This window comes from Apus apus, chromosome 3, assembly GCF_020740795.1.
Source record: "Apus apus isolate bApuApu2 chromosome 3, bApuApu2.pri.cur, whole genome shotgun sequence".
Taxonomy (NCBI): domain Eukaryota; kingdom Metazoa; phylum Chordata; class Aves; order Apodiformes; family Apodidae; genus Apus; species Apus apus.
Genome location: NC_067284.1, coordinates 5,934,232 through 5,958,859, shown reverse-complemented (window position 1 = coordinate 5,958,859; position 24,628 = coordinate 5,934,232). Strand labels below are relative to the sequence as shown.

Here is a 24,628-nt window from a genome sequence, read left to right as displayed (position 1 = left end):
CAGGTGGCCAAGAAGGTCAGTGGCATCCTGGCCTGCATCAGGAGTAGTGTGACCAGCAGAAGTAGGGAGGTGATCGTGCCCCTGTACTGGTGAGGCTGCACCTTGAGTAGTGTGTTCAGTTCTGGGCCCCTCACTACAGGAAGGGCATTGAGGTGCTGGAGTGTGCCCAGAGGAGAGCTACCAAGCTGATAAAGGGTCTAGAGAAAAACTCACATGAGGAGTGGCTGTGGGAACTGGGGTTATTTCATCTGAAGAGAAGGAGGCTGAGGGGAGACCTTATCACCCTCTACAGCTACGTGAAAGGAGGTTGTTCTGAGGTAGGTGTTGGCCTCTTCTCCCAGGTTGTTAACAATAAGACACAAAGAAATGGTTGGGAGTTGCAACAGGGAAGGTTTAGATTGGATATTAGGAACAAATTTTATAGTGTATGACTGGTCAGGCACTGGAGCAGTCTGCCTAGAGAGGTGGTTGAGTCACGATCCCTGGTGGTATTCAAAAGCCATGTGGATTTGGTACTTCAGCACATGCTCTAGAGGCTGAGGTTGCAGGGGTTTTTTGTAGGTGCTTTTTGGTGGGGGTTGCGTTTGTGCTTGGTTTTATGTCTGCTTTGTGTGTGTGTGTTGATGGTTAGACTTACTGATATCAGAGGTCCTTTCCAATCATGGCAATTCAGTGATTCTGTGAGATGGTTACAACATACCATCTTGTTTTAATCTAATGACAGAGGTTTGGATTTCCTGTAGGATTTATTAAAAGAAATTTTTTATTCATTAAGGCTCTGCTAGTGTTTTAAGACCAAAATTTGCAACTGTCAGTAGCCTTCCAAAAGATCTGTTTTCTCTGATTTTGGGCAGTTTCATCTTCTAGTTTCTAGTGAGTTGGCTTCAGACTCAGGGTAAGGACTGGCAGTTATCTCTCAGACTAATAGCTCAAGTTGTTATGTTTCTCAAATTTTACATGTTTACCTGTAGCATTTAAATAAAATTAGTTTTTGTTTCTTGCTTTACTGTTTTATTTCTGCATCAGCCGGATTATCATCAATAATGTGCAATCCATAAAAACTCAACTTCTGTGGAATAAGCCTTGCTAGTCTGATTAATGCCTATAAATTCTGAATAACAACGGAAATGAAACGTCATGTTTTTAACTAGTACACCCTTACCAAATTAAAGGAACAATGCCAATAGTTTTGCATTGTAACATAGAAGTACTTTAGTAGAGTAAATATAATGATAAATGTTCATAATAGCAATAAACTATAGTAGAACATTGTGGAAGGTGAGAAAACCACAAAAAAGGGAACACTGAAATGCTGTAACATTGTGTGGGATTTTGAGTGTTGCACAATACCCACAATAGCAACTGAGCAAAATAAAATACATAAAATGATGAATGTATATGATTTTATTGGGAATAAAATTTCTGGATCTTGATTAGAACAGTGATTCTGAAAATGGTGTTATTTGCAGTCGTGTCATTGAGTTAACAATATTTCACAGTACAAATACGGTTTCTGTAATTGCATACCTAAATTTACATACAGTTTAAAAGGAATTCTTTGTTTATGGCTTGCCAAGTCTTGTACTGTATAAATTCTCACTCTGAAGTTCTCTCTTTCACACCTGCACACATACATGCACTCATGTGTACCAACAGACACATGCACAGTAGTATTTTAGGAGCTGTTGACAGAGATGAAAAAGTAAATGCTTTAAATTTCTTCTCACTATGCTTTCCATTGTTTTGAATAAAAAATAGAGACAATTTGTTAATCTCCTATGAAATATTGTCAGAATAACTGAAATTAAAGATGAATTGAAAAAATACATTATGCTGTATAATTTAATTTTAATTCAGTTACCTTCCAGTTTCATAGTGATTTCTGCAAACTAGTAAGGGCAGTTGTACTTTGTTGAACGTATTCCCTGTAGCAACCTATCAGGTGTAGCACTTCCCATTTCTAAATGTTCTTCATTTTGTACCAGTAGTTTTATGCTAAAAGAAGCAAGACTGCTTCCTGACCCTTTCACTTCACTTGTACAAGTGCATTCACATCTCCTTCACCAATGTATTAGCTTCTAAAGAGCACAGTGAACAAAAAGAAGACATATTCTGACATGTACATCTTAAAAAGACATGATAATGGATGTTCATGTTTTCTGCAGGATACAGTACTTTTCTTTGCATCTACCCCTGTAACAGCACTTCAGTATTCTCTAAATGCTGTTATGTGACTTGAGCAAACAGGAAGTCGGATAAATCAGTTTCCTTACTTTTAGGGACAAGAGAGTTTTAAATATCAGCCTACCTTTTACAAGGACAACTCTCCATATAAAGTTTATGTTTTACCTAATCTGATTGGTTGCTTCAGCCTTTTTCCTCTGACTTATGGCCTGTTTCTCTTTTTCTGTTTCTGTTAACAGAAAGCTGACCTTGCAGTTGCACCATTGGCAATAACCTATGTTCGAGAGAAGGTCATCGACTTTTCCAAGCCATTTATGACTCTTGGAATAAGTATTTTGTACCGCAAGCCCAATGGTACAAACCCGGGCGTCTTCTCCTTCCTGAATCCTCTCTCCCCTGATATCTGGATGTATATTCTGCTGGCTTACTTGGGTGTCAGTTGTGTGCTCTTTGTCATAGCCAGGTAACATGTCAACTTTTGTGATTTTTTTGGCAATTGTTATAACCTTTTTCTTACTAATGATTGTCAAAAGTCACAAAACTTTTCTTACTTTCATACTCTTATATTTTAACTTCATGATGTACAGAAGAATATTCAATGATGAGGATACTCACTATTAATTTTCTCCACTGCCATACTAAGTGTCCAGTTCACTATGTCACTAAGTCTTGAGGATGTTAGCTAGATTTCTCCTATTATCTACAAATTTAGAGACACTAGAAAATTTACGAAAGGTCTTCTACTGACTGTGCTGTGTTTAGAAAGACTAAGGTTGACATATTTTATTAGGCTGATTTCATTTGATGCTGTGGTGTTTAATCTCAAATTGAGTACTTAGCTGCCCATGTTAATCCCAGATGTGCAAATTTGGCCTCTACTTTTATAAAACAAGTTAGTGTATGTAGATTAGTATCTTAGAAGTAGGATAAAAATCTTTAGTTTTCAGATGTGGACTAGGTAAAGTCTCTGAGATACCTCATACAATTTTAAGTCCCAGATTGAAATGTATTTGGAAGCATGTTAGTTGTGCTTTCAAAGTTAAGGAAGTCAGTGCAACAACCATTCAATCGTAAATTGATTTGGTATGTTGGACTCAATTTTAATCAGTTTTCTTCAAATCAGACAAGGAGGAAAAATCTTTTGCGAGAACATTCCCATTATATTTGTCCTTGTTAAGTCATTAGGACTAGCTCCAGATGCTGACAGAAATATAGTCTTACATGTTGTAACTTTGACTTTCGCTGTGACAGCAAAAAAAAAATATTCAGAACTGTAAATCAGTGATGCCCAGGGGTGTAGATGTAATCTTTTTTGCAGATTCTTCCTAGTAGTAGGTTTTTTTAACAAAACACACATTAACAATATTGACTTTTATCGCTTTAATAAGATTTATTTTTGTCTACAGTGATTTTTATAATCATATATTTTACTTCATAAAGCAATTTCACTTCAGCCCCGCTATTGTTACTATTTCATTCTGTGGTACACAGTAGCATCTTCATATTTCTGTTTTCCTGTTATGCTGTAGTTGATATCAGGGCTCTCCATCTACCTTTGATACTATCTGATTAATTTTGAAGATGTTGTACCACTCCTTTACTAAGGGGACAGCTAATGTTTTTAGAAACTCGTTTAAAAGTAATTTAGCAGGATCACCTGTATATAAAGCACCTGAAGTATTGAGAAATGTTCTGCAATTAAGAACTTCACTTGTATGCCTTCTTTAAAGGTCTGCTTTAAAGATCCAGACTTATGTTGAAAGAACAGTGGAGTTTAGTGGATTATATAACCAGAGAGTAAACATTTCTGAGGTGTTCCTGTGATACAGGTACTTCTGAAACCACAGCTGATCTTAAATCAGAAATGTTATCTTGTGAGACACCTCATGTAAAATCTTTATGTGTATGTCAAAAAGCTTTACCCTATTCTTATCACTGAAGGACATTTTCAGCATGATTGATGCACAGTATGTTTGACCGGCAGGTCCCAGCGTTAGTGTGTGTTATATGGCTGACTTCTTGTGCTTTGAAAATGTGTCTTGTCATATTTTGTAGGAGAGATATGTTTTCTTGAGCCTTTTTTAAATAACTATTTTTAAGCTATTCAATACTTTAAACCTGACAGAATGTTTATTTCTAAACAGAAGCATCACGTAGTGAATGCAACTGTTGTTTGTTGGGGTTTTTTTAGCTTGTCTGGTTTTGCGACCAGCACCATAAATTCCTTATTATCTTAATTGTAAAGTACTATGGAATACATTTAATACTGAGCAGAGGAGTTTGGGTTTTTTTTATAGAGTTGTATAAAATACCTTTTTTTTTTTTTTTTTTTTTTTACCCCTGCCTAAATTTATATCAGCCTTCAGATCTAGAGATTTTCAATCCTCTTAAGTTGCACAATCGCGTATTGATAACATATATAGAAATAAAAGATCTAGGATGATGTGAGACAATCTACAGATTTCATTCATAATGCAGGATAACCTAATAGTATGTGATAGTATTTTCTAACACTAGTTCATACAGGTAAACAGGTCTAAGTTTAAAACATTACCTGCTGAATAATCTATAGATAAAACAATATTATTCAATAGTAAAAGAGACTTTTGCAAATATAGTGTGTGCGTATATATATATATACACACATACACAAAATATATCTGCCATGTAAAGGGAGATAATGTGAACAGAAGTGTGGTAGAGAAAAAGACTTTGCAGCATAGTTCTGATTATGTCTTTGCTGTACAGATTCAATGCAAAGTTAGGTATTGCACAGAGGATGATGTGTTTATCAGTCCTATATGCAGCTAAATTAATAAGTGTCATCTAGACTGTCTTATAAAAAGATTTCTATTTCATAACAATCCTTCCATAATGAATGGTTAACTACCAATGTTTCATAATAATTACTGTGTGTTCCACAATTAGGTCTATCTATGTCTGGAGGAGTACCTAGTTATGTCTTTTATGATATGATGTTTTGTAATTACAGCTCATCAAAGCATTCAGTGTAGAATCTTTTATTTTAGATTTAAACCTCCCATTTTTGTGTCAAATGTTTCGTGATTTTATTGTTTTACCACATCTTCCAAACAATGTTTGAATGTAAGAGCTTGCTACCTTGAAAAAGAAAAGTGCAGTTTTGTTATGGTACTTGGATTTCAACCATTAATTAGTGGTATGGTCCAATTTAGGGAAAGATAAAGAAATTATTAAAAGATTAAAGAATCTTTGAGAGACAATAACTGAAAGAACTTTCAAAGAGTTACATATTAGGTGTAAATGGGGAAAAATACTATATACATCTTTATTAGTCTTTTTCCTTATTTCAAAGGGTGTCAGATTTTCCTTCTAGTTTGAGAACCAGATAGAAAAAAATGGAATCTTTACATGTTGAACAACACAAAAAGCTAGGAGAGAGATTTATTTGTTAGCTGGAGGGCTTTTCTGTATTGTTTTCTTCTTGTAGCCCCCACCAAAACGAGGAATCATCTCTTTATGTTGGCATTATGAATTGTGCATTGTGGATAGGACGAACATGTTTGTGTTGTGCACAGTGTTTTCTTTAATTGCCGTTCTTTGTGGGGTGTTATAGTAGGCTGTGGTATCTCCATGGATGTTAAAAAAACCTTAATCTTGCTTATTGTGATTGTTGGATCTAAGTAGTCATGGAGGTTAGTCTCTGAAAGTTCCTTTCTTTGTCGTACAGCCTGATGACTGATAGAGAAACCCAGTCTACTTGACAGTAAGCCTATTACTTTTCTGTGAACTGAGAGAGTCATCTAGCTTTTTTTTTTTTCTCTTGTGGCAAAAGTATTAGCTCTGCTTCTGATGCTAGCTAGCACTGTCTTTGTGTCAGTGCCAACAGTGTCTGTGTCATCTGACTTCCTATTGCATTCAATTTCCAAAATCTTTCCTTTTTGCCTCTGCCTTAACTTCTGTCTTTGATTCAGAATCACATTTAAATTCAACATTTACAAGTGGTTAGAAGGAAAACTAAGATTGTAATAAAATGGGCCAACTACTTTTCTGAGTTCTGTCATGTACAGAGCATTTTCTTATCTGTATAATGAAAAGTCTTGATTAGTGGAATTTCTTTTAATTTCTGTTGATGCAAACCAGTGTTTCATTTCTGAGAAACATACTGGTTTCTTAAAATGTTGTATACCCACTTCATAGACACAAATCCTCCCTTCTTTTCCATTAGTCTGTATATGAAGTAACTGTTTTCTATTTTTGGTCTCTGCAAAATCTGGTATGTTGGTAACTGCAGGATGCTTCCTCTTCTGCATAGACAGTGTGAAGAAAGTTTCATACTTTAAAAAATGCTAAATATCTTTGATTTACATAGGTCTTCCACTTAATTACTTTCAAAAATATTCTTCAGATCACTTTCCTCATGACTGTATCGTATTTTTTGGAGTCTCTTATGTATGATTTTAAAAATCTGTGACTTCGTGAGTCTTTTCTGAAAACACAGATTGGAGGTTAAGCTCCTTAAATATTTTTATCCAATCATTCCCACCCCATTTAATGGATTTTAAATTATGCCCTGTCCATCGAAGTGTTTCTCTGTGAAGTAAGGTCTGTTTGCTGTCAGTGTTTCTGTCTGTCTTAAAGCAGTTTACTCTTAAATGACCTATCTTTGTAACTGGAAGAGTTAGACCTGTCTTAGTTTAATACTTCACCTTTACAGATCAGCTGTGAAGCAGATAAACTACCCTGGGTAAAATGGCCCAGCAATGAAGGCTTAAAATGTTTTTATACTAAACTGTCTGGAGTATCACTGAATACTGTGTAAAAATATACTAAACTGTGCTCATTGTCTTAATCACTAATACTGAATCATGGGTTATAGTTTTAAAGGTCTTGAATCACCTTTACTTGTACAGCATTCTGCTTGTTAGGTTTTCCTGCTTTTTCCTCATACCAGCAGAATTTGGCAGACTGCTCCTTGCAAGTCAAGCCCTTGTGCTGATTTCAGCTGTCAAAGCCTTTAGGATCAACTATTTTTCCATTTCCTAGTAAGCAGTGATAAAAGCACAATGAACATTGCCTCATCACCAAATTATATTTTTCTCTTACCAGCTGGAATAAAACATAATAAAAGAAGACAAGAGCTTTAAAAATGTCTCCACACATTTATCTTAATCTTTTCTATGTGAAGAAGCTTAGGAATAGCCTGCTGCTTCAGACTTGAACAGACGCCTGAGCATTATCTCTCTCTGGAGTGCATGCATATCCTTTTACATCTCATCAGTCTTCATTTTTGTTTCATACATCTTGATCAGCTGATTTCTGTCCTTGAGCTTGTCTGATTGATTTTCAAACTGCTCCCTGAAAACTGTCTTAATGGAAAGGAATAAATGACAGAAAAGTGAGAGAACTGCTTTATCAGTTACCGTGGAGCTCTGGTTACTAAATTTCTATTTTGATATTTATTCAAGTAAGAATTTAGCATATTTGCCCTTTATTCTTAACAAGCATTCTTCCTATGAGAATTTTATCTCCTGAGGCCTCCCTAGAGAACTGCAGCATATGCTATGAGGTGTTTTCAGGAACAGATTCATCATCCAATAGGGTAATCCAGATGGCAACCCTGAAATCTGCTTCTCTTATTATCATACAGTTTTAAAATAGTTTTGCTTCAGTTATAATGCAAGTGGGGATATTGTCACTTGGCTATAAAATACTGTGTAAATAGACAAGGATAAAAACATGCCAAAATTCCACACTTATGATTGCAAAACTGTTTCAGAACAATTCTTTCCAAGTCAGAGATTTTTATTCCTGTCAGAACAAGGTGCAGGTTATACCCCTTAGCTGATTGCTTCCGAAAGAGCCAGTATAGTCTGCTTCTTTTAACATAATTTTTCCAGGTGGAAAGCAAATCCATGTTAATGCTAGAGATCATCTTTGTTAAGAGCAGAAAAAAACTGTGCCAGCCTCTGGAACACTGGCAGTTTTTGTCAAGTGAACAAAGCAGACTTCATGACAAGATTTTTCCCTCTCTTTGATGGCTTTTCTAGCTTTCTATTAACTGATATATTTGGGTAGTTATATCAAGAAATATGAGAAGGTTCTAAAAAGCTTACTGTCCAAACTAAATTTCTTCTCCTTTACATTGGACCTGGAAAATTTTAATTTCAGATTTCTGTCACATAAATAGAATTTCAGTAAGTGAGGTTAATATAAATAAGATACCTTGATTATATATATATTATTAAATAAATATTTTTCACTCTGTCTATTCTGCTATATGTTATAGCAGAAAATTTGTACAATCTTTTCTGAACAATAGTCACTGGAAATATCGTAAGCAAGACTTGCACATCATATTTCATATATGTTCAGATATTTCTGAGTATCCTTTTTGGCCAAATGTTGATGACAGCTTTAAATTGAGTGAACAGAATGGGAGTTTATTGTGGTGTATGCCATTAATATATACCATAAACCTGCATAATTTTTATTAGTACTTAATTTTCTGTGGTCAGCACAGATATCTTATGTTCCATCTTTTTTCTATATAAAAAGTGAAAAATGCATTGGCATTATGTTTTCTAATGGTTATCATCTAAATTTTGAAAAGTTATGACACAGATTGCAATCAGTACTATGAAATCAACCTGTTGTGGAAGAGATTATGTGGTTAAAAGACACGTACAGCAATGAGTTAAGCAGCAATTTCTCCCTTTGCATCTTGACACTCAGAAAAATATTTTGATCTCTCTTACCTCCTGAAAAAGAGATTGATCTGAGTTCAGTGTCAGAATCTCTAATTTTTAAATAAACAATACAGTATGGACCCCTCATCCTAGCCGCTCAAGATCCTCTTGAATCACTTCTGAATATTCTCAATCCCTTTCAACTGTTCAAGGAGAGACAAAAGTATCAAGAGATCTCCAAGTCTCCATACAAGTACAGCATGTACATAACAGTCTCTATTAGAATACTGTTAGAGATTACAGGAAGAGAAATTCTTACCTTTTGCTCTTTTTAACATAAATGGCCTCCTTAGGCTTCAGGGGGAAAAAACAGTACTCTAAAGCCTTGCTACATTGATGGTAGATCAGTCTGACGTCCTGGGTACTACCTACCATACATCAAAAGTAAGAAGAAACTACTGCCAGCAAAACAGCTGAAAGATATGAGCTGAGGATGGCTGCCTTAACTGTCCAACAGAAGATGTAGTATCCCCTCCTTGCCTAAATCTCCATACGCACTTCAAAGAAGAAAAAATATGCTCACTTCAATACACCTGGTCAATTCATACCTGGTTCTGTCAAGAAATTGATTTTTTTGGTGTGTGGAGGTCTAGCCAAACTTTGTCTTCTGCAGAGTTAAGATGTGTGTGAGGCCTTCTAAGGAAATAAAGCAGTAGGTCTGGTGACTTCTGGTGGAAGGAAAACACCTTATAATATTCATCCATTTGTAGAACTTGCTCCATCAGTATGTTTTGTGTTAATTCTTGTTGCCCTGTAGACTAACCTAATCAGAAAATGGCTTCTTATGCTGTGCAAAATTGAAGATGGTCTAAAAACTCTTTCTATCCTGTCTTTTTTTTCCCCTCATTATTCTGACTGGCTTCAGAAAGTTCTTCAATTAATTGCTAATTATTAAAAAATCTAGCTATTTCAGTGTCTGAACTGAATCATAACACTGTTCATCCTTAAGGAATTTGGTGTCACTTACTACCAGCAATTCAATCTCTTCATTCTCGTTTATTTAAACACCTGCTTCCAAAGACAGGAATTAAATTTTAGATAGCTATAGATAGATCATTATTTCCAATCAGGTGGACAGCTCATTCTATCTGCACCCATTGTGACTTTGCTTTTCAGGTCTTGTTGCTGTAGGTGTTACATATTTATAACATACATTTTCCTTCAATTTTGATGGAACATTTTAACTTTTTTTAGAGTCTGAGGGGTATTTATGGGAAGTTGCATCAAAACTCATATTGAGCTTTTTTTTTATACTATTATTTATCTTGTTTTTAGTTTCTCATGTACACGTTACACGGAATATTTCACTGCCCATATATATCAGGATCTTTTATATAATCTGAATCTTGACAGTAACTTCTATCTTGGGTTCCAAAGGCTATTCACTAAAGCTCTCAGAGAGGATTCAGCTGGTTAAATCATGTTTACTAGTAAAACTTGCTGAGTTTTCATTGGTGAATGACTTCTGCAATAGTGAGTTTACTCTCTGGCCTTTTTCAATTTTGAGTTTTGATTGATTAGAATTGCTCTCTTTGATAACTTCCGTTTCACACAGTTCATTGTTAGACATCTGCCTGGGTGCTATTCACTGTTTATCTAAATATTGTTTTTCAAACAGCCTGCACCAATTCAATAGTTGCATTTGCATTTCCTTCATCTCTAGAACAAGCTGGGAGATGCTGGAATGTACTAAGTCATATGCATTTCCATTTCTTTTCACACACACACTTAAACCTGGCTCCTGTTCAGATTCGAGGTTACGTGCCCATTTCTTTTGTGAATTTTTTGCACTGTATATGACCAAGTTAAAAATATTATAAACAACATGGAATTTGCTTTTGAAAGTATGTCAACAGTCGAAAGAGTGACATTTCGTATAAGAAATTTGAATTTGTCTTTATCTAATTTGGTTTAACTACAAGCAGGGTAGGTCTCATCTGCTTCATTTCATGTCTTCAAATCCCTTGGGTAAACAGCTTTGATAGGTGAGCCAATGTCTGAAGTCTGTTTTGTCAAAAAGTTCTGTAATATGACACAAAAGAATATTTCATACCTACCATGGGCAGTAATGTATTAATCTCTATGTACTGTCTCACCATCCATTAACAAATAATCCCAAGGTCCTTGCTGAGAAAGGTAAAAAATAGTCTAAGGAACAACTTCATTTACTTTTGAAAGATTTTCACACTGTGGTAACGTGCAACAGTTCATCCCGATTTTTAACAGCCCTTGCTAATTACCAGAACATATAGCACATGAGAAGTATATTGGATTCCTTTTATGAAGTAGTTTGCTTGCAAAAAAGAGTTGAGAGTCCCCAGAAAAACTGTTGAATGTTCTTTCCTGATATTGGATCATTTAATTCTATTTTGTAAAAACATTTTTATTTCCCAATAAGTGACAAGAAAAGATGACACAAGCCTAGACTTGGAACTTAGTATATTGATTTAGCAGACCACAGCATGGAATCATGTTAAACATGCCTAAAGAGAAGGGTTCTTCTACAGATGAATTTGTTTTCATGCTAAAATGATACTTTTGAGAGGACCAGTGTCTCTTATTTTTTTGGAGGTAGGTAGAAGGAGGCTTATTTGCTGTATTTCACCAAAATATATAACAGCAGTTTTCTCATGCAATGTGCAAAACCATCTAGTCCTTCAACCTAAAGAACAAAACACAAGAATCTACTGGAATGGGAATTTAGGTGATAAGAATTCAAGAAGGCACCACAGTACTCTGAAAAGTTTTTGTTAATAATAGAGTACAAGGGGTAATCTAAAAATGTGCAAGTTAACTGATTGACTCCTTTTCCGTTAGCATCAGTGACTGAATTTACAGATTGCCTGACTTATCAGAAGATTAATTCAACCAGCAGCTGAGCTGTTAGTTGTTTTGGTTTTTGTTTTTGGCTTCTTGTTTTTTTTATTCCCGAAAAACAAAACAGAAAAGCTGTTGTAGAAGACATTTTATTTATGAAAGTCATTTCACACATGCTTGGAACACTTTGACTTAACAGTGAAAGCTTTCCTCAAGAAAAATGTGAGAGTTATAGTGATAGAATGGAAAATGGAGTTTTAGCAGTCATGATTTCTGTTTACCCTGCTTCTGGAGGGCCCAGAAACATACAACATTGAGAAAAAATGACTATAAGGATAGAAAAGCAGGTTTTATGCTAAATGAGCCAAATTCATGAAAATTACCATTAGTTTTTTTCTGAATTTGTGGACCCATATGCAATGAATTTCTTTCTATAACCTGAATGAAGAGGGAAACAAACCATTGGAAGCAAAATCAATATGATATGGTGGTTATTAACCCTGTAGAAATTCATAACTACCGATGTTCAGAGGAAAAACAGTTTCTATAGGATAGTGCTTCATAGTTCTCCGTTGAAATCTTTGGTTTCAGGATTACTTGAAGGATAGGACATCAGTTTGAAAATAGAAGCATGGCAATTGTTTCTGATCCAGAAATTAAATCAGTAATGTGTCCTCCAAGCATTTCTGTGTTATCTATTGAAATCACCATGTGTTAATTATAATGATGGTGAAATTACTTTAGTGCGCATATATTTTCTTACCTACCAACAAAGGTGAACCCTCCTTTTTTTTTATATATATTTTTTGTTATAGTATACCTGGAAGTTCTGTCTTTGACAAGAAAGATATCATTCTTGCAGGGAAATAATCATACAATATTGAAAGTTTTCAGTTAAAGATCCCACATCAGCTAAGGAATATTTTTTTTTATTTTTTTTTTTAAATAAGGAACTTTAAAAATATCAAAACTATCATCATTAATCATTTTTATAGCATGTCAGAGAAGAGTTTAAATATAAGCATTTTTTATTAAATAGGCATGTTCTGGCATTTTGCTTTCATTGCACTGTTATGTTTCGTTTTGTGTGGCCATTAAATGTGTGTGGCACCTGCATTTGCCAATTAGGATTTGCCTGAAGAATTTACAGCAGATAGCCTCTCTCATGGAGAGAACCATGAAGGCAATTCAGATTTATGGGATGATTCATATAATCTCACCAAACTAAAGACAGCAGAGCTACTGCCTCTTTCCATTTCAGCTTTCTTCCTCAACTGTGGGGAGTAGGAATGCCATACAGAAAACTTTTCCTGGAGAAAATAGTGAGGTGGTAGATAGCAGAAGCAGGTAATATTTTCTGTCTGTTCTCCTGGATCTTTAACAAAGTTCTTCTCCTTTCTCAGGAGAAGTAGTTTAGTTTAGACAGAACAGGAAGCATATTTTAGAAGTAGAGATCCAGTTTTTCTGTACTAGAGCACCATCACCTGTCATAGGATGATTTTCAGTTAACAGAGAATACAGCAATTAGTTCAAGTTCTGGAGCAATTCTCTTGGTAGGTATTTTTGAATGAAAATTAAAAGGGTTTGTAGTGAGATGCAGGTGAAGAGAAGTTTCTGTGAAAGAATTCCACCACTTAGAAAATTCTCTGGTTTTGTGGCTGACACAATGTAACCAATGAGCCCTGTCCAGAAGAAAAATGGAAGCAGTTAGCAGAATTTTGTACATTTTACTGCTTTGCTGTGCTCACAGAGTACTACAAATTTATCATCAAGTTGGAAAAATATCTGAAAAAGACTATTAATTAGTCATATTTATCCTCCATGCACTTCTCTCTCATACTTTCTCTCACTCTCTTCTCCTTCTAAACGGATATGTTAAGAGTAGAGTGAGTAGTTAATCATATCAAAACCCTGGTCAGTGTGCCCTTCATTTACTGGAATGAAAGGAATTTTCACCTTGCTTCAAATGTAACTGTAATGAGATAAAGTTACCACTGGCTTCTCATAGCTTTCTGTTCTGCTGCTGCTAGAATCCAAATTCTGTCTCCATCTTAAATATTGACGGGGATCGTTACTGCCTGTAACAAGTTCCTCATCATCCTTTCATACCGTATAGTCATTTGTGCCTTTGTAAAAGGAAATGTCAAAACCTAGGAAGATGATGGTATGCCTCTATGCAGGAATGTAAATGACTCCTCAGGTGAAAGTGGAGATGTCTGGGTGGTCTAGAATGCTTCATTGGGCTTTCTTGTATCACAGAACAGCTTTCAGAGCATCACCAAGCAGGGTTGTATCATGCTGTTATATGTCAAATGCTTTGGATAGTTCACAGTTCAGAAGCAATAGTTAAATATTTTAAATGGTTAAATGGGACAAAAAATTCTATGAGGTGTGAAGAAAACAAAGTGAAAACTGTGTAAGTTTTTTAAGTATTCAGGTTCAGCATGCATTGTTTATCAGCTACCTAGGAAGGACCACATCCAGAGGGACCTTGACAGGCTGGAGAGATGGGCCAATGCCAACCTTGTGAAGTTCAACAAGGCCAAGTGCAAGGTCCTCCACCTGGGTTGGTGCAACTCCAGGAACTAATACAGGCTGGGGGGAGAATGGCTGGAGAGCAGTCCTGAGGAGAAGGGCTTGGGGGTGGTAGTTGATGAGAAGCTCGACATGAGCCACCAGTGTGTGCTGGAGCCCAGAGAGCCAATTGTGTCCTGGGCTGCATCAAAAGAAATGTGGCCAGCAGGGAGGTGATTCTGCCCCTCTGCTCTGGTGGGATTGTACCTGGCTGGAGCACTGTATATAGCTCTGGAGCCCTCATCACAAGAAAGACATGAAGCTGTTGGAGAGGGTCCAGAGAAGGGCCATGAAGATGTTTAAAGGGCTGGAGCACCTCTGCCATGAAGATAGGCTGAGAGAGTTGGAACTATTCAGCCTGGAAAAGGGAAGGCTTCAGGGGGACCTTGCAGAGGCCTTCCAGTACTTGAAGGGCCTACAGGAAAGCTGGGGAGGGCTTTTCACTAGAGAGGGCAATGATAGGACAAGGGGCAATGGTTTTAAACTGAAAGAGGGTAGATTATATTAGACATCTGGAAGAAATTCTTCATCATGAGGGTAGTAAGGTGCTGGCATGGGTTGCAAAAGGAGGTTGTGGAATCCCCTCCCTGGAGGTGTTCAAGGCCAGGTTGGATGAAACTTGTGCAGCCTGGTCTAGTGTGAGGTATCTCTGTTCATAGCAGGAAGGTTCGAACCTAATGATCTTTAAGATCCCTTCTAACCTGAACCATTCTGTCATTCTATGCTTCAATGAAAGGCAGGTACTTACTTTGGTTTTGAGGCTTTTCTCACATGAAGTCTGGATGAGATTCAAATGGCACCGGTGCAGTAGCAACACAGGTTAGCCAGTGGTAATGACATTACAGTCACTTCCAAGTTTGTCTTTCTCTTGGGGAAAAGCAGTGGATATGAAGAATAAATAAAGAAGAAAATCTTAACAGTTGTGTTTCAGATTAATTTGTATGGGAAGTGATGTGTTTGTGAGTATTGAAATTTGATGGAAAGCTGTGTTGCTACATGGGACAGGAGTACCTGCCTTTTACAGAAATGTCCAAGTTGCCCATAGGTCCTGTATCACATATTCCATATCCCTAAAAATACCTTAAATTTGTTGGGAAATCTGAAATTCTGAGACTTTGTGTTAAGGCAATTGAATCTTTCTGGTGTTGTTTTAGTCACAAACCTTTGTTTTTGGCAACCTTGTCAGAGGGAACAGTATAGACTTGCTTCTGGTAGGCTGTGTGATGCTATATACAGTGCTTTTCACATGAGTGAAATGACAGGGTTAAATACAGAATGAGGTCAATTTACTGGTCCTAGGTAATTTAAAACTTCTTGTAATTGTTCTTCCTCAGGGGGGGAAAAAAAATAGAGGAAGAAGTATCCATATTCTATTTCCACAGAAAACAACTAGTTACTGCGCAAGTCCAGAAACAGCTTGAATCTAGTCTCTACATTTTTGAAATATTACTTCTAGAATCACGATTTCTTGGAAATATAGTCTGAAAGAAATCCTGACCTGAGGCTAATATATACATACTAATATATACTAATATACTCAGTGCCCTAATAAAGTTTTATCCCATTGGAAAGGTGAGGGGATGACTTCCAGCTCACTGATAGCACTGTGAAGGAAGTCTGAGTGTCAAGCACGTGAGGGTGGGAATTTCTATCTGTCAGTGCTGTCAACAAAAGAAGCACTGGTATCTAATTAGCATCCACCTGACCGTTTATAGGTAGTTCATATCTAGGATTCATTTTTTTGTTTTGTCTGAAGGCGAGAGAAAGGTTTCTAGATTATGGAAGGTTGAAAGAAGTGCCTGAAGTATTTATTACCATCAGGATCTGGAATTGCAATTCAGCAGAATCCCTGTGGTCAGACAGGCCTTCAGGTACTTGAATAGGCCCCTGTAGCTCAGTTGAAGTTACTTGCAAACTTGGAATGAGTCATGGGCTTGAATTCCTTTATCTGTGGTCTTCCCTGAAGAAAGCCTGTATGTTTCATTAGCTATAGCAAATATTTTTTACAGTTACTGGTACAGTTGAGAATTGTTCTAGAATAATTAATAAGATTTTTATTAATAATTTCATAATCAAATGGCATTTTGAATAAGAGATGACTGTCATATCATGTTCCTGTAGAAGTCAATGAGAAAGCTCAATAATTGTAATAGTAGCACAGTGAATCCTGAAGACTGTGTATGAAAACTGTCAAGGCCCTGGGCTTGCTTTCTGACCCAGAGAACGAGTGACATGGCATGGCCAATGTTTCATATAACGAAATGTTCCATCATCCCACTTATGCCACCCATGGTGCTTCCCAGCACTTCCTGTATCTCTGAACCACATCTGGGCATTATCTGAGTGTAGCATAGGCCAGAACTGTAAACCAGAATGTGGTAACAAGTAAAATATATGGATTCCATTGCTGAAACCTAACTCTTTCTTTTCACCTATTGATATAGGTGTAACCGCAGAAGCTCGTAGAATTAGTTGGATTCTTAATCACAGTAACATTTTCATAAGATTTAAATAATATATTTTAAATACAGAATGATTTCTTTTCTGTAATATAAACAGTCTCGCAAACAATTAATACATGACTAATTTAAAAAGAACCATCATCTGTTTTGGGTGAATTTTGGTAAAACTGTATTAATGTACCAAATCTGAAAGCTGTTCTATGCCTTCAAAAAGCAATTAGGAGTCACAGGCCAGCAAAAGGCAACCTTCTGTACCTTATAAATCCAATTATGAATTTTCTTTGATGCCAGCCTATTTATTATTTATTTCACATCAGATCAAAGATCTCGGTTCATCAAGCTTTACCAAGCTCTCTAAAATTTTAAGGTTGTGATTGCCCCATTTAAATTGTGAGAATACTAACATTTCCAAATTAAAATATGTTCAAAAAACATGTTCGATTGCATTGAGATTGTCACATAGTCTTCTGTTTACTCAGGGAAAAATTTCCATGGTGAAGAACATCTTATGACATCTCTGTGGGTTTTGGTGATGTCCTTAATGTACAGAGAGCATAAAAGAAAAAAACTCAAACAAACCCAAAATTTTTCATGTCTTAAATTTATTTAGTGTCACATCCGATCATACTCTATTAGGTAGTGAATTAATTTTTTTATTCCTGTCATTTTGATGAATTACATTTAATGTACATTGAAAGGCAACAATGAATAATTATACACTCTAAGCTAGATAACTTCTTTGCTGTGATGCTCAATGGTAAACTAATCTGTTTTCAAGAAGGCTGTTGCAATATTGAATAGAGATGCCAAATCTCTTGTACAACCTTAGAATGAGCTCATCCTATTTGTTGTTTGTTTTGTTTGGTTTTTTTTAAGAAGTCCATATATTTTTATATTGCAAAATATGATTTCACACTTCATTATGTGCCTGTAGGAGGTCCTTTGCAGAACTCTGCTTTTCCCCTCAAACTTATGACAAGCTCTAGAATGTACTGGGGAAGTGGAATAAGTGTTTCACTTTTAAAAGAGGGAGCATTTGAATTTCTCATGTCCCCTTCTTACTTACTCTCTTTTGTACTTTTAATAAAGAGAAATACTGGTGAACTTATTACTTTATGTTACTAATACAGAATGGAGTATCTCTGTACATTACTAATATTCAGTCTCATTTATAGAACTAGAATAACCATAGTAAAACATTTTTTGGGGCCAAGTTAATGAGATCTTCAAATCAGTCGCGTATATGAGTCCTTTATTATTGCAAATATGACAGTAATTCAGCTCTAAAATTAATGAACAACGAAAGCATAAGCAACTTAGTGTTAGTCTTGTCTTGAACTATGTCAAACACTTGCTGACCCCTTTTCCTGAACATTTATTTAGAGATACAAATGCAGGCTGTTTAAGATCTAAAAGTAATCTCTGAGATACAGTGGTTGGTATGTGTTTTTATTAAAAGAAAAAAAAAAAAAGAAAAAGATTAAATTACAAATGAATGCAGTATCTGTGCATCTCCTATATTTTACATAGGACACTGAGATTCCTTGGGGTAGGAAGACAGTAAATGTAATCGTTGAAGATGTGTCAGTTTCTTCAGTATTTTGGTGCCCTAGTTTCTGAGAACTCAGCCAGGCTTTGTAAAAATTTGTTTCAGTTTAAGAACAATACAAAACCTGGTGACGTTCATGACAGTCATAGTGCAAGGTTTTTTAGGTTACAGACCTTTAGCATAACAAGCCCTAATTCTCCAGACAAAAGGAGGTGAATCATATTGATCAGTACAGTTTATGTGTATTTGTGATTTCTTGTGTAAAATAGATTTATTTTTTTTCTTGAGAAATGAAAGTTTCTGCTTTTTCATACTGTGGGAGAGCATGGGGTAAATATCCAGTTACTTCATGCTGTTGAACTGAGATACTTCTAATGTTTTGCTACTGCACACTCCACATATTCTTTGAATATAATTTCATCAGAAAACACAGATTTAGTGTTATTCTTTGATAATAACTTCTGAATTCCAGATCAAGACTTCAGTTTCTAAGATTTATCAAAACCTCCTTGAAGGTGTGTTTTGGGGGGTGTGTGGTAAATTCATTCTTTAGTAGATTTAACAGTCTAACTGTAGAAGCAGATCAATGAAAAAAAGTAGGAGGGAGGCAAGTTATATTATGTATTCATTTATATACTAAGCTTAGGAGAATTTTATTGTTTTTCTTATCATTTTAAGGGTTCTTAATGACTCATTCTTAATTTAAGGGATATTTAAATCTAAAGAGGTAATAGATACTTCTCTGGGAAGATGATGTGTTTTGCAGACTTTTTTGATACTGAAGTAATTTAGTAATTTGGAAAAAATAGAGGCATTTCTTTTCATTAGAAATGAGAGTCATGTATGATGGTGTCAGGATGTCAAAGTTTTTACCATTTTTTTCATAGACATGGCATTTTCAAAAGATGAAACTTTTCATAATACAGTGATGTGGGTATTTGTTTTTTTGCCCTATGATAAGAAGATAACTACTGTAGTTCTGAAGTTTGCAGTGTTATTACAATTAGAAATCAAAACGTTTCTCAGTTTAGGCTAAAATAATGCAAATCTTACTATTTTTAATATGTCTTTTTGAAAACAGTAAAACTGTTCAAATTACAGTGCAAGACCATACAAGGAGAAATGACCAAGTAATAATGAGGAAGAGAATTATGTGGAGAAGATAAATCAGAGCTTCCTATTTACCCTTTTCCAGAATGCAGAAAAGGAAGGAAGGTTAAATAAAATTTAAAGTAACAAATTCAAAACACATAATTATTCTATTTATTTATTTTTTAACTGATGATTAACTTCTGGAACTTGTCTCAGATTAAAAAAAAATAAAAATAGTGTTTTGTAATAAAGCTATAATTATTAGAAATGCAAGTACCTCAGAGACAATGCTTTATGTGTAAGGCAACTGGTGGAGGTTTCAAAGAACCTTTCCATCTAGTGTGTGGGTAATTTTCAATTTAGTTGTTTCAGTTTCTTCAACTTTCTTTCTTTTCTTTTTTCTGTTGCTAGTTTCATATGAAGTTCTAGTTCTAATACTAGTCAGGAACACAATATGTTTTTGTAGAAACTTTTATTATTTCTTTTCCCTAGTCCAGAAAGCAGTAGTGTTGAGGAAAAAAAATCATTAATCAGTGTGGAAAATAGCAGACATCACTGATTTCTTATGTTAACACTTCCTATGTTTCATTAAAAGCAATATTTTTACTGATTATGACAATTTTAGTGAAATAATAAATCTACCTCATAGACAGTGCTGTGTAATGTCACTTTATTTCATGTTCTGTGCATTTCATTAACCTGTTTACAATGTCTGTTGTGTAAATCCTTTGTGCATCAGATAAATCCACAATTTAATTGATAGATTTGGGAAATATTACTGCAGACTGTAGTTCTATAGGTCACTTAGGGTCACTGAAGATCATGGAAAATATTTCCTTGTCTGTAGACAGTACATAAGGTCCATTTGAACATATAAAACAGCAAAGATAACATGGAATGCAGCTAAGTAAAAGAAAATGATAGTTCAAAGACATGAAGACATATAGGGTAAAAGGTTTCCCTGAGTTTGTTGAGTTAGTATTTGAAGCAATGGTGAAAAATATGGCCTTGAGTTTGGGCCTTTATGAATGTTACTGGCATCATGACCATTCTGAAACAAAAGCTGCAACTGTCATCTAAGTTGGTTCAGAATATGCACCTGAATATTAATTTTATTTTAGTAAGTGACAATTAGGTAAGTTTTTTCCCTACTTCCCTGTCAATATTTTCTGGTTTGCAAATTTCTGTCTAGCAGTTCAACTAGGTTAAATGGCATGTGTTGAGACTGAAAATTGTTGTTGATTAAAATAATTTATAAATTGTGACAGACAGAGTGGTAAACAGGTAGGCTTTCATTCTTGTGAAAAAGAAGTTTAAAGATTCATATTTTTGTTTACACACCGTTGTAAAAAACATAAGAAAATTAAAGCCAAGATTTGATTCTAATAAGGCACAGGTAACATTCCATTTAGGCAAAGGATTTTTTTTTTCCCATATATATTGAATAGCTTCTGAAGTTCAAGCAGCTTTACAACTGCTGTCACCTTTATTTTTTATGTCCAAAGATCAGATATCTTTTTGCATAGGTATCTTTAAAAGTGTCTCTACCTGTTTACTGTGCTGTCATTATTAAAAAAAAAAACAACCAACGTAAGCAAAATTATGCTGCTTTTATTTATTGTATATAATTTTGACATTACATTTTAAAAAGGCATAAAAATGCACATAAAATAATTGGTGCACATAATAATAAAAGTTAATGTGATAGTATATATTTTATACAATAACTAGTAATTTTGTGTAAATTAAGCATATATGCTATCTTTGACTACGTAAATTAATTAGATTTAGTGCATATAAATTTAAAACATTTTTAGGGGCAATTCAGATATGAATTTGCTATGTCTCATGCAGTCTCACATTATACTAAATGGTGACATAAAAGCAAATATGTTTAGTTAAATTGTGAGCAACATTTTTTCCTTTGTTTGATAACACTTCATAAAGTCAAAATGTGGCTTAGTTGTTTCATGCTTATGATATGGAATTAATGCAAGAAAATCTATTGGAACATTCAGTTCTTTACATTATATTCTAATTATTTCTTTTTAGCTGATTAAAATTTAAACATCTTGTTTCAGGTCAAAAGAGATCAGTACAATAGTTTAACCACTGGCTCTTGGTTTTGCTTTAAATAACAGCAAGGAAAAAGAATTTGTGGTCAGGTGAAAATATTTTTGCTGAATTGTCAAATGTGTTATGACTGCTTCATTTACAGAAAAAAAATACTGTTCTTTGCATGAACTTTTTCCTGCTTCATTCTCAAATTTAAAGCCACTCTGCTATCAAGGATGTATGTATAAGAACTTGCTTATAGCAGGGCAAAATTCATCGATAATATTTAAACTTGGATGGATGAACTGAATTGTAGTGTTATATCCAAGTGATCCACAGTAAGATTTGGGTCCATTCTGTCAGTCCTTAATCAAAGAAGCATGGACAAAGTAGTTGTAGTTTCTCCTTAGTTAATGATTTTATTCTCTTTTTATTGCTTAATGAAAGTCTGGGCGAGGGGGGTTGGAAAGGATAAATCAAATGAATTACATGTGTATTTCTATGGGAGGAATATGCCTTAAAGATTAGGATATTAGGATTGTTCAGGAAGATCTGTTCTTTTCTTCTCTGTTTTTCTTTTTTTTTTTTTTTATTTTTTATTTTAAATTCTGAACCAGGGATATTTTGCATTTGAAAATTAGTAAGAAAGAAATATAACCAATCTCCTTAAACTTAATTTCTTCCTCACTGTTTGCATTTTTGTGGCTAATCTATGCTCTAAAGCTAGAAATCAGGTTGAATCCTTTGATAAATATTGGTGAGCATATAATAATCCTTTTTTACAATTCTGAACAGTTCTTCCTAGTTTACAGTGAAGAAAAAACATCATTTGAAGTTTTTAAAGAGTAGAGTCAATTTAAAAAAATAAAAATTGGCAAGCATTTGAAAGCATATGTTTCTCTAGTTACCAGCTTCTTGTTTGATGGTAAAATCTGAAAAAAACTTTTTGTTTCACGTAGGTAGATGATAATAGTTCAGGCAAAGTTGAAAGTATTCTTTAAGCTGCTTTATTTTAATGATATTGTTAGCTATAGATAAAGGAAAAGAGAATACTTGCATTGCTTAAGCAATCTTAAGGAATTTTATTGCTGAATAAGTGGTAAGATATGATTAAGCAGGATTCATAAGAGCATGAACTAGAAGTGACTCGTTTTCTCAGTTTTCTTGAGCTAGTCTTCATGCATTAATGGTATTGATTGTTGCTTTACCTAACAAAAGAATTAATTATGGCCCTTTTCACTTTCTTTCTGCTTCTCAAAACTGGAAAGAATCATTATCATTCATAGTATCTTTCAATTAGATCACCTCAGTAGAATAAAAGCAGCTAGGCCAGAACAAAGCTACCAAAAGTGTTCTCAGCTTACCTAGCAAAAAACTACTCTTAAGGAATAGGTAGAAGTACCCAGATAATTCAAAGAATCTGCTCTGAAAATAAACCCCAAGAGCCACACCCTTGCCCCCTTCAAAAAGCTAACTTTTTCTTGTTGAAAGAAAGAGGTATTCCTGTACTACTCTTTTACAGGACACATTCATGAAGCACTGAGTATTCTCTTGGTTTTGTTTCATAATTAATTTTTAGAATAGGTTTTCTTTTCTGTTTTTTATTTACTAGTATTTTTTAATTTTGTGTGCAGCAGTATCATGTATGGGTCAGTTTGATAGTAACAGAAGTTAAATTCACTCATATACTACATAAACCAGTATGCATTATTTAAACAATTATCTATCAATGTGGATTATCTATTTTGTTAGAAACACCCATTGAAGGACAAAGCATAGTTTTCCACTTACACAGCTCTTATTTGCTTTTCTTCAGCAAGTGGACAAGTGGTGATTTTGAATGCCTCATCTTTGTATAATCCTGTGATAATTGCATCCATTTATTCTACCACGTAAGGCAACCACACATTTAAATTTTTTGTTTACAGCTACCTAGCACTTGTGGTTCTTTCCTGTTGAATGCTAAAGGAGAGCTCAGTTCTTAGCCTATTCAGAATAAAACAAGCAGTTAACTAAGAGCTTTGAAAACGATAGCCTCACTAAACTGTTTAATAAATTGCTCAAGTGTCATTTTTACACATAATTCGGAGTGATTGCTTCCAGATAGTTAATTTCTCAAGAGAGATGAATATGCATTCATAAAAGTGATAGAGTGTGAGTTGGAGAGCTTCTCTGAATGTTGCCATTGTTTTGAGGCTTACATTGCCATTAATTGAAAAGTATGTCAAACTTCTATAGTGCAGTTCCTCAAAACCTTTCCAAAGCAATTTATGAGGATTCAGTATCTCTTAACTGATGGCAGTGTAAGGCAGACTCTGTCAGCTAGATAACAGGTAACTTTTTTTGTCTTCTGATGTACTTCCAGGAAATACATACTTATGAAAAGATATGATTAAGCTGACTTGCAGATACATGAAAAAAATCTTTAGGGAATCACATAATCAAATTGTCAAAAAAAGATACGCTGTACAGCAGAGCTCAAATGCTGCTTAATCTGACTAAGAGTGAACACTATGATATGCTCAAACTCATACCAGATGTGAAACTATAATCTACTCAAATCTCAGAAATTGTAGAGTCAGTTTTCCAAATGCACTGTACTGCTTTTCTCCATTATTTCTCCAGAAATTTGGATTATGAAATCACAGCTTAGTAATAGCAGTGACAGCAATAACAATAATAAAAGTAAATACTTTTAATAGGTGAAGTTAAATATTTTTAATGATAATGATAACTTTGCTATTTTTTTTCCCTACTCAGTTTTCAATATGACTTTCACTGTTCATAATATCTGGTAGAAAATCAATTATCAGTTGAAATATACCAGGAATTTGTACTGAGGTAGTATATACAACTTTCGACAGAATGGAATTAGAATGGTGAGATTAATATTCAAAGAATAATTCATCTGAAACAATTTAGGGAACACATTTGCCCAGAGAGCAGTTGAAATGCAGTTCTAGCAGAAGTGCACTTCATATTTTCGATTATATACATAGTATATTTGCATATTTATATCTAAATTTGTGAATGAATATGTATATACATGGGTGCTTGCTGTGTGTGTGATTTGTATTGAAATATCCTGATATTTTTGCAAATCCTATTATCAGATGGATTTTTTTCAATATCAGTGGTGGAACTTCCCTCAAGTGTTGTGGGTTTTT

At 34.7% G+C, this 24,628-nt stretch overlaps 1 protein-coding gene across 5 annotated transcripts in view; it reads left to right on the top strand.

Moving 5' to 3' along the window:
- The window catches only part of GRIK2 (glutamate ionotropic receptor kainate type subunit 2), a 358,302-nt gene that overhangs the window by 228,664 nt on the left and 105,010 nt on the right, over window positions 1-24,628 (top strand). For 4 of the 5 annotated variants that reach the window (XM_051614110.1, XM_051614109.1, XM_051614114.1 and 1 more), the window contains one exon: window positions 2,424-2,647. The exons of the other annotated variant lie outside the window; for it this stretch is intronic. In XM_051614110.1, coding sequence (XP_051470070.1) covers window positions 2,424-2,647 — 224 coding nt within the window. The remainder of the gene's footprint in view (window positions 1-2,423; window positions 2,648-24,628) is intronic. 5 annotated transcript variants of the gene reach the window in all.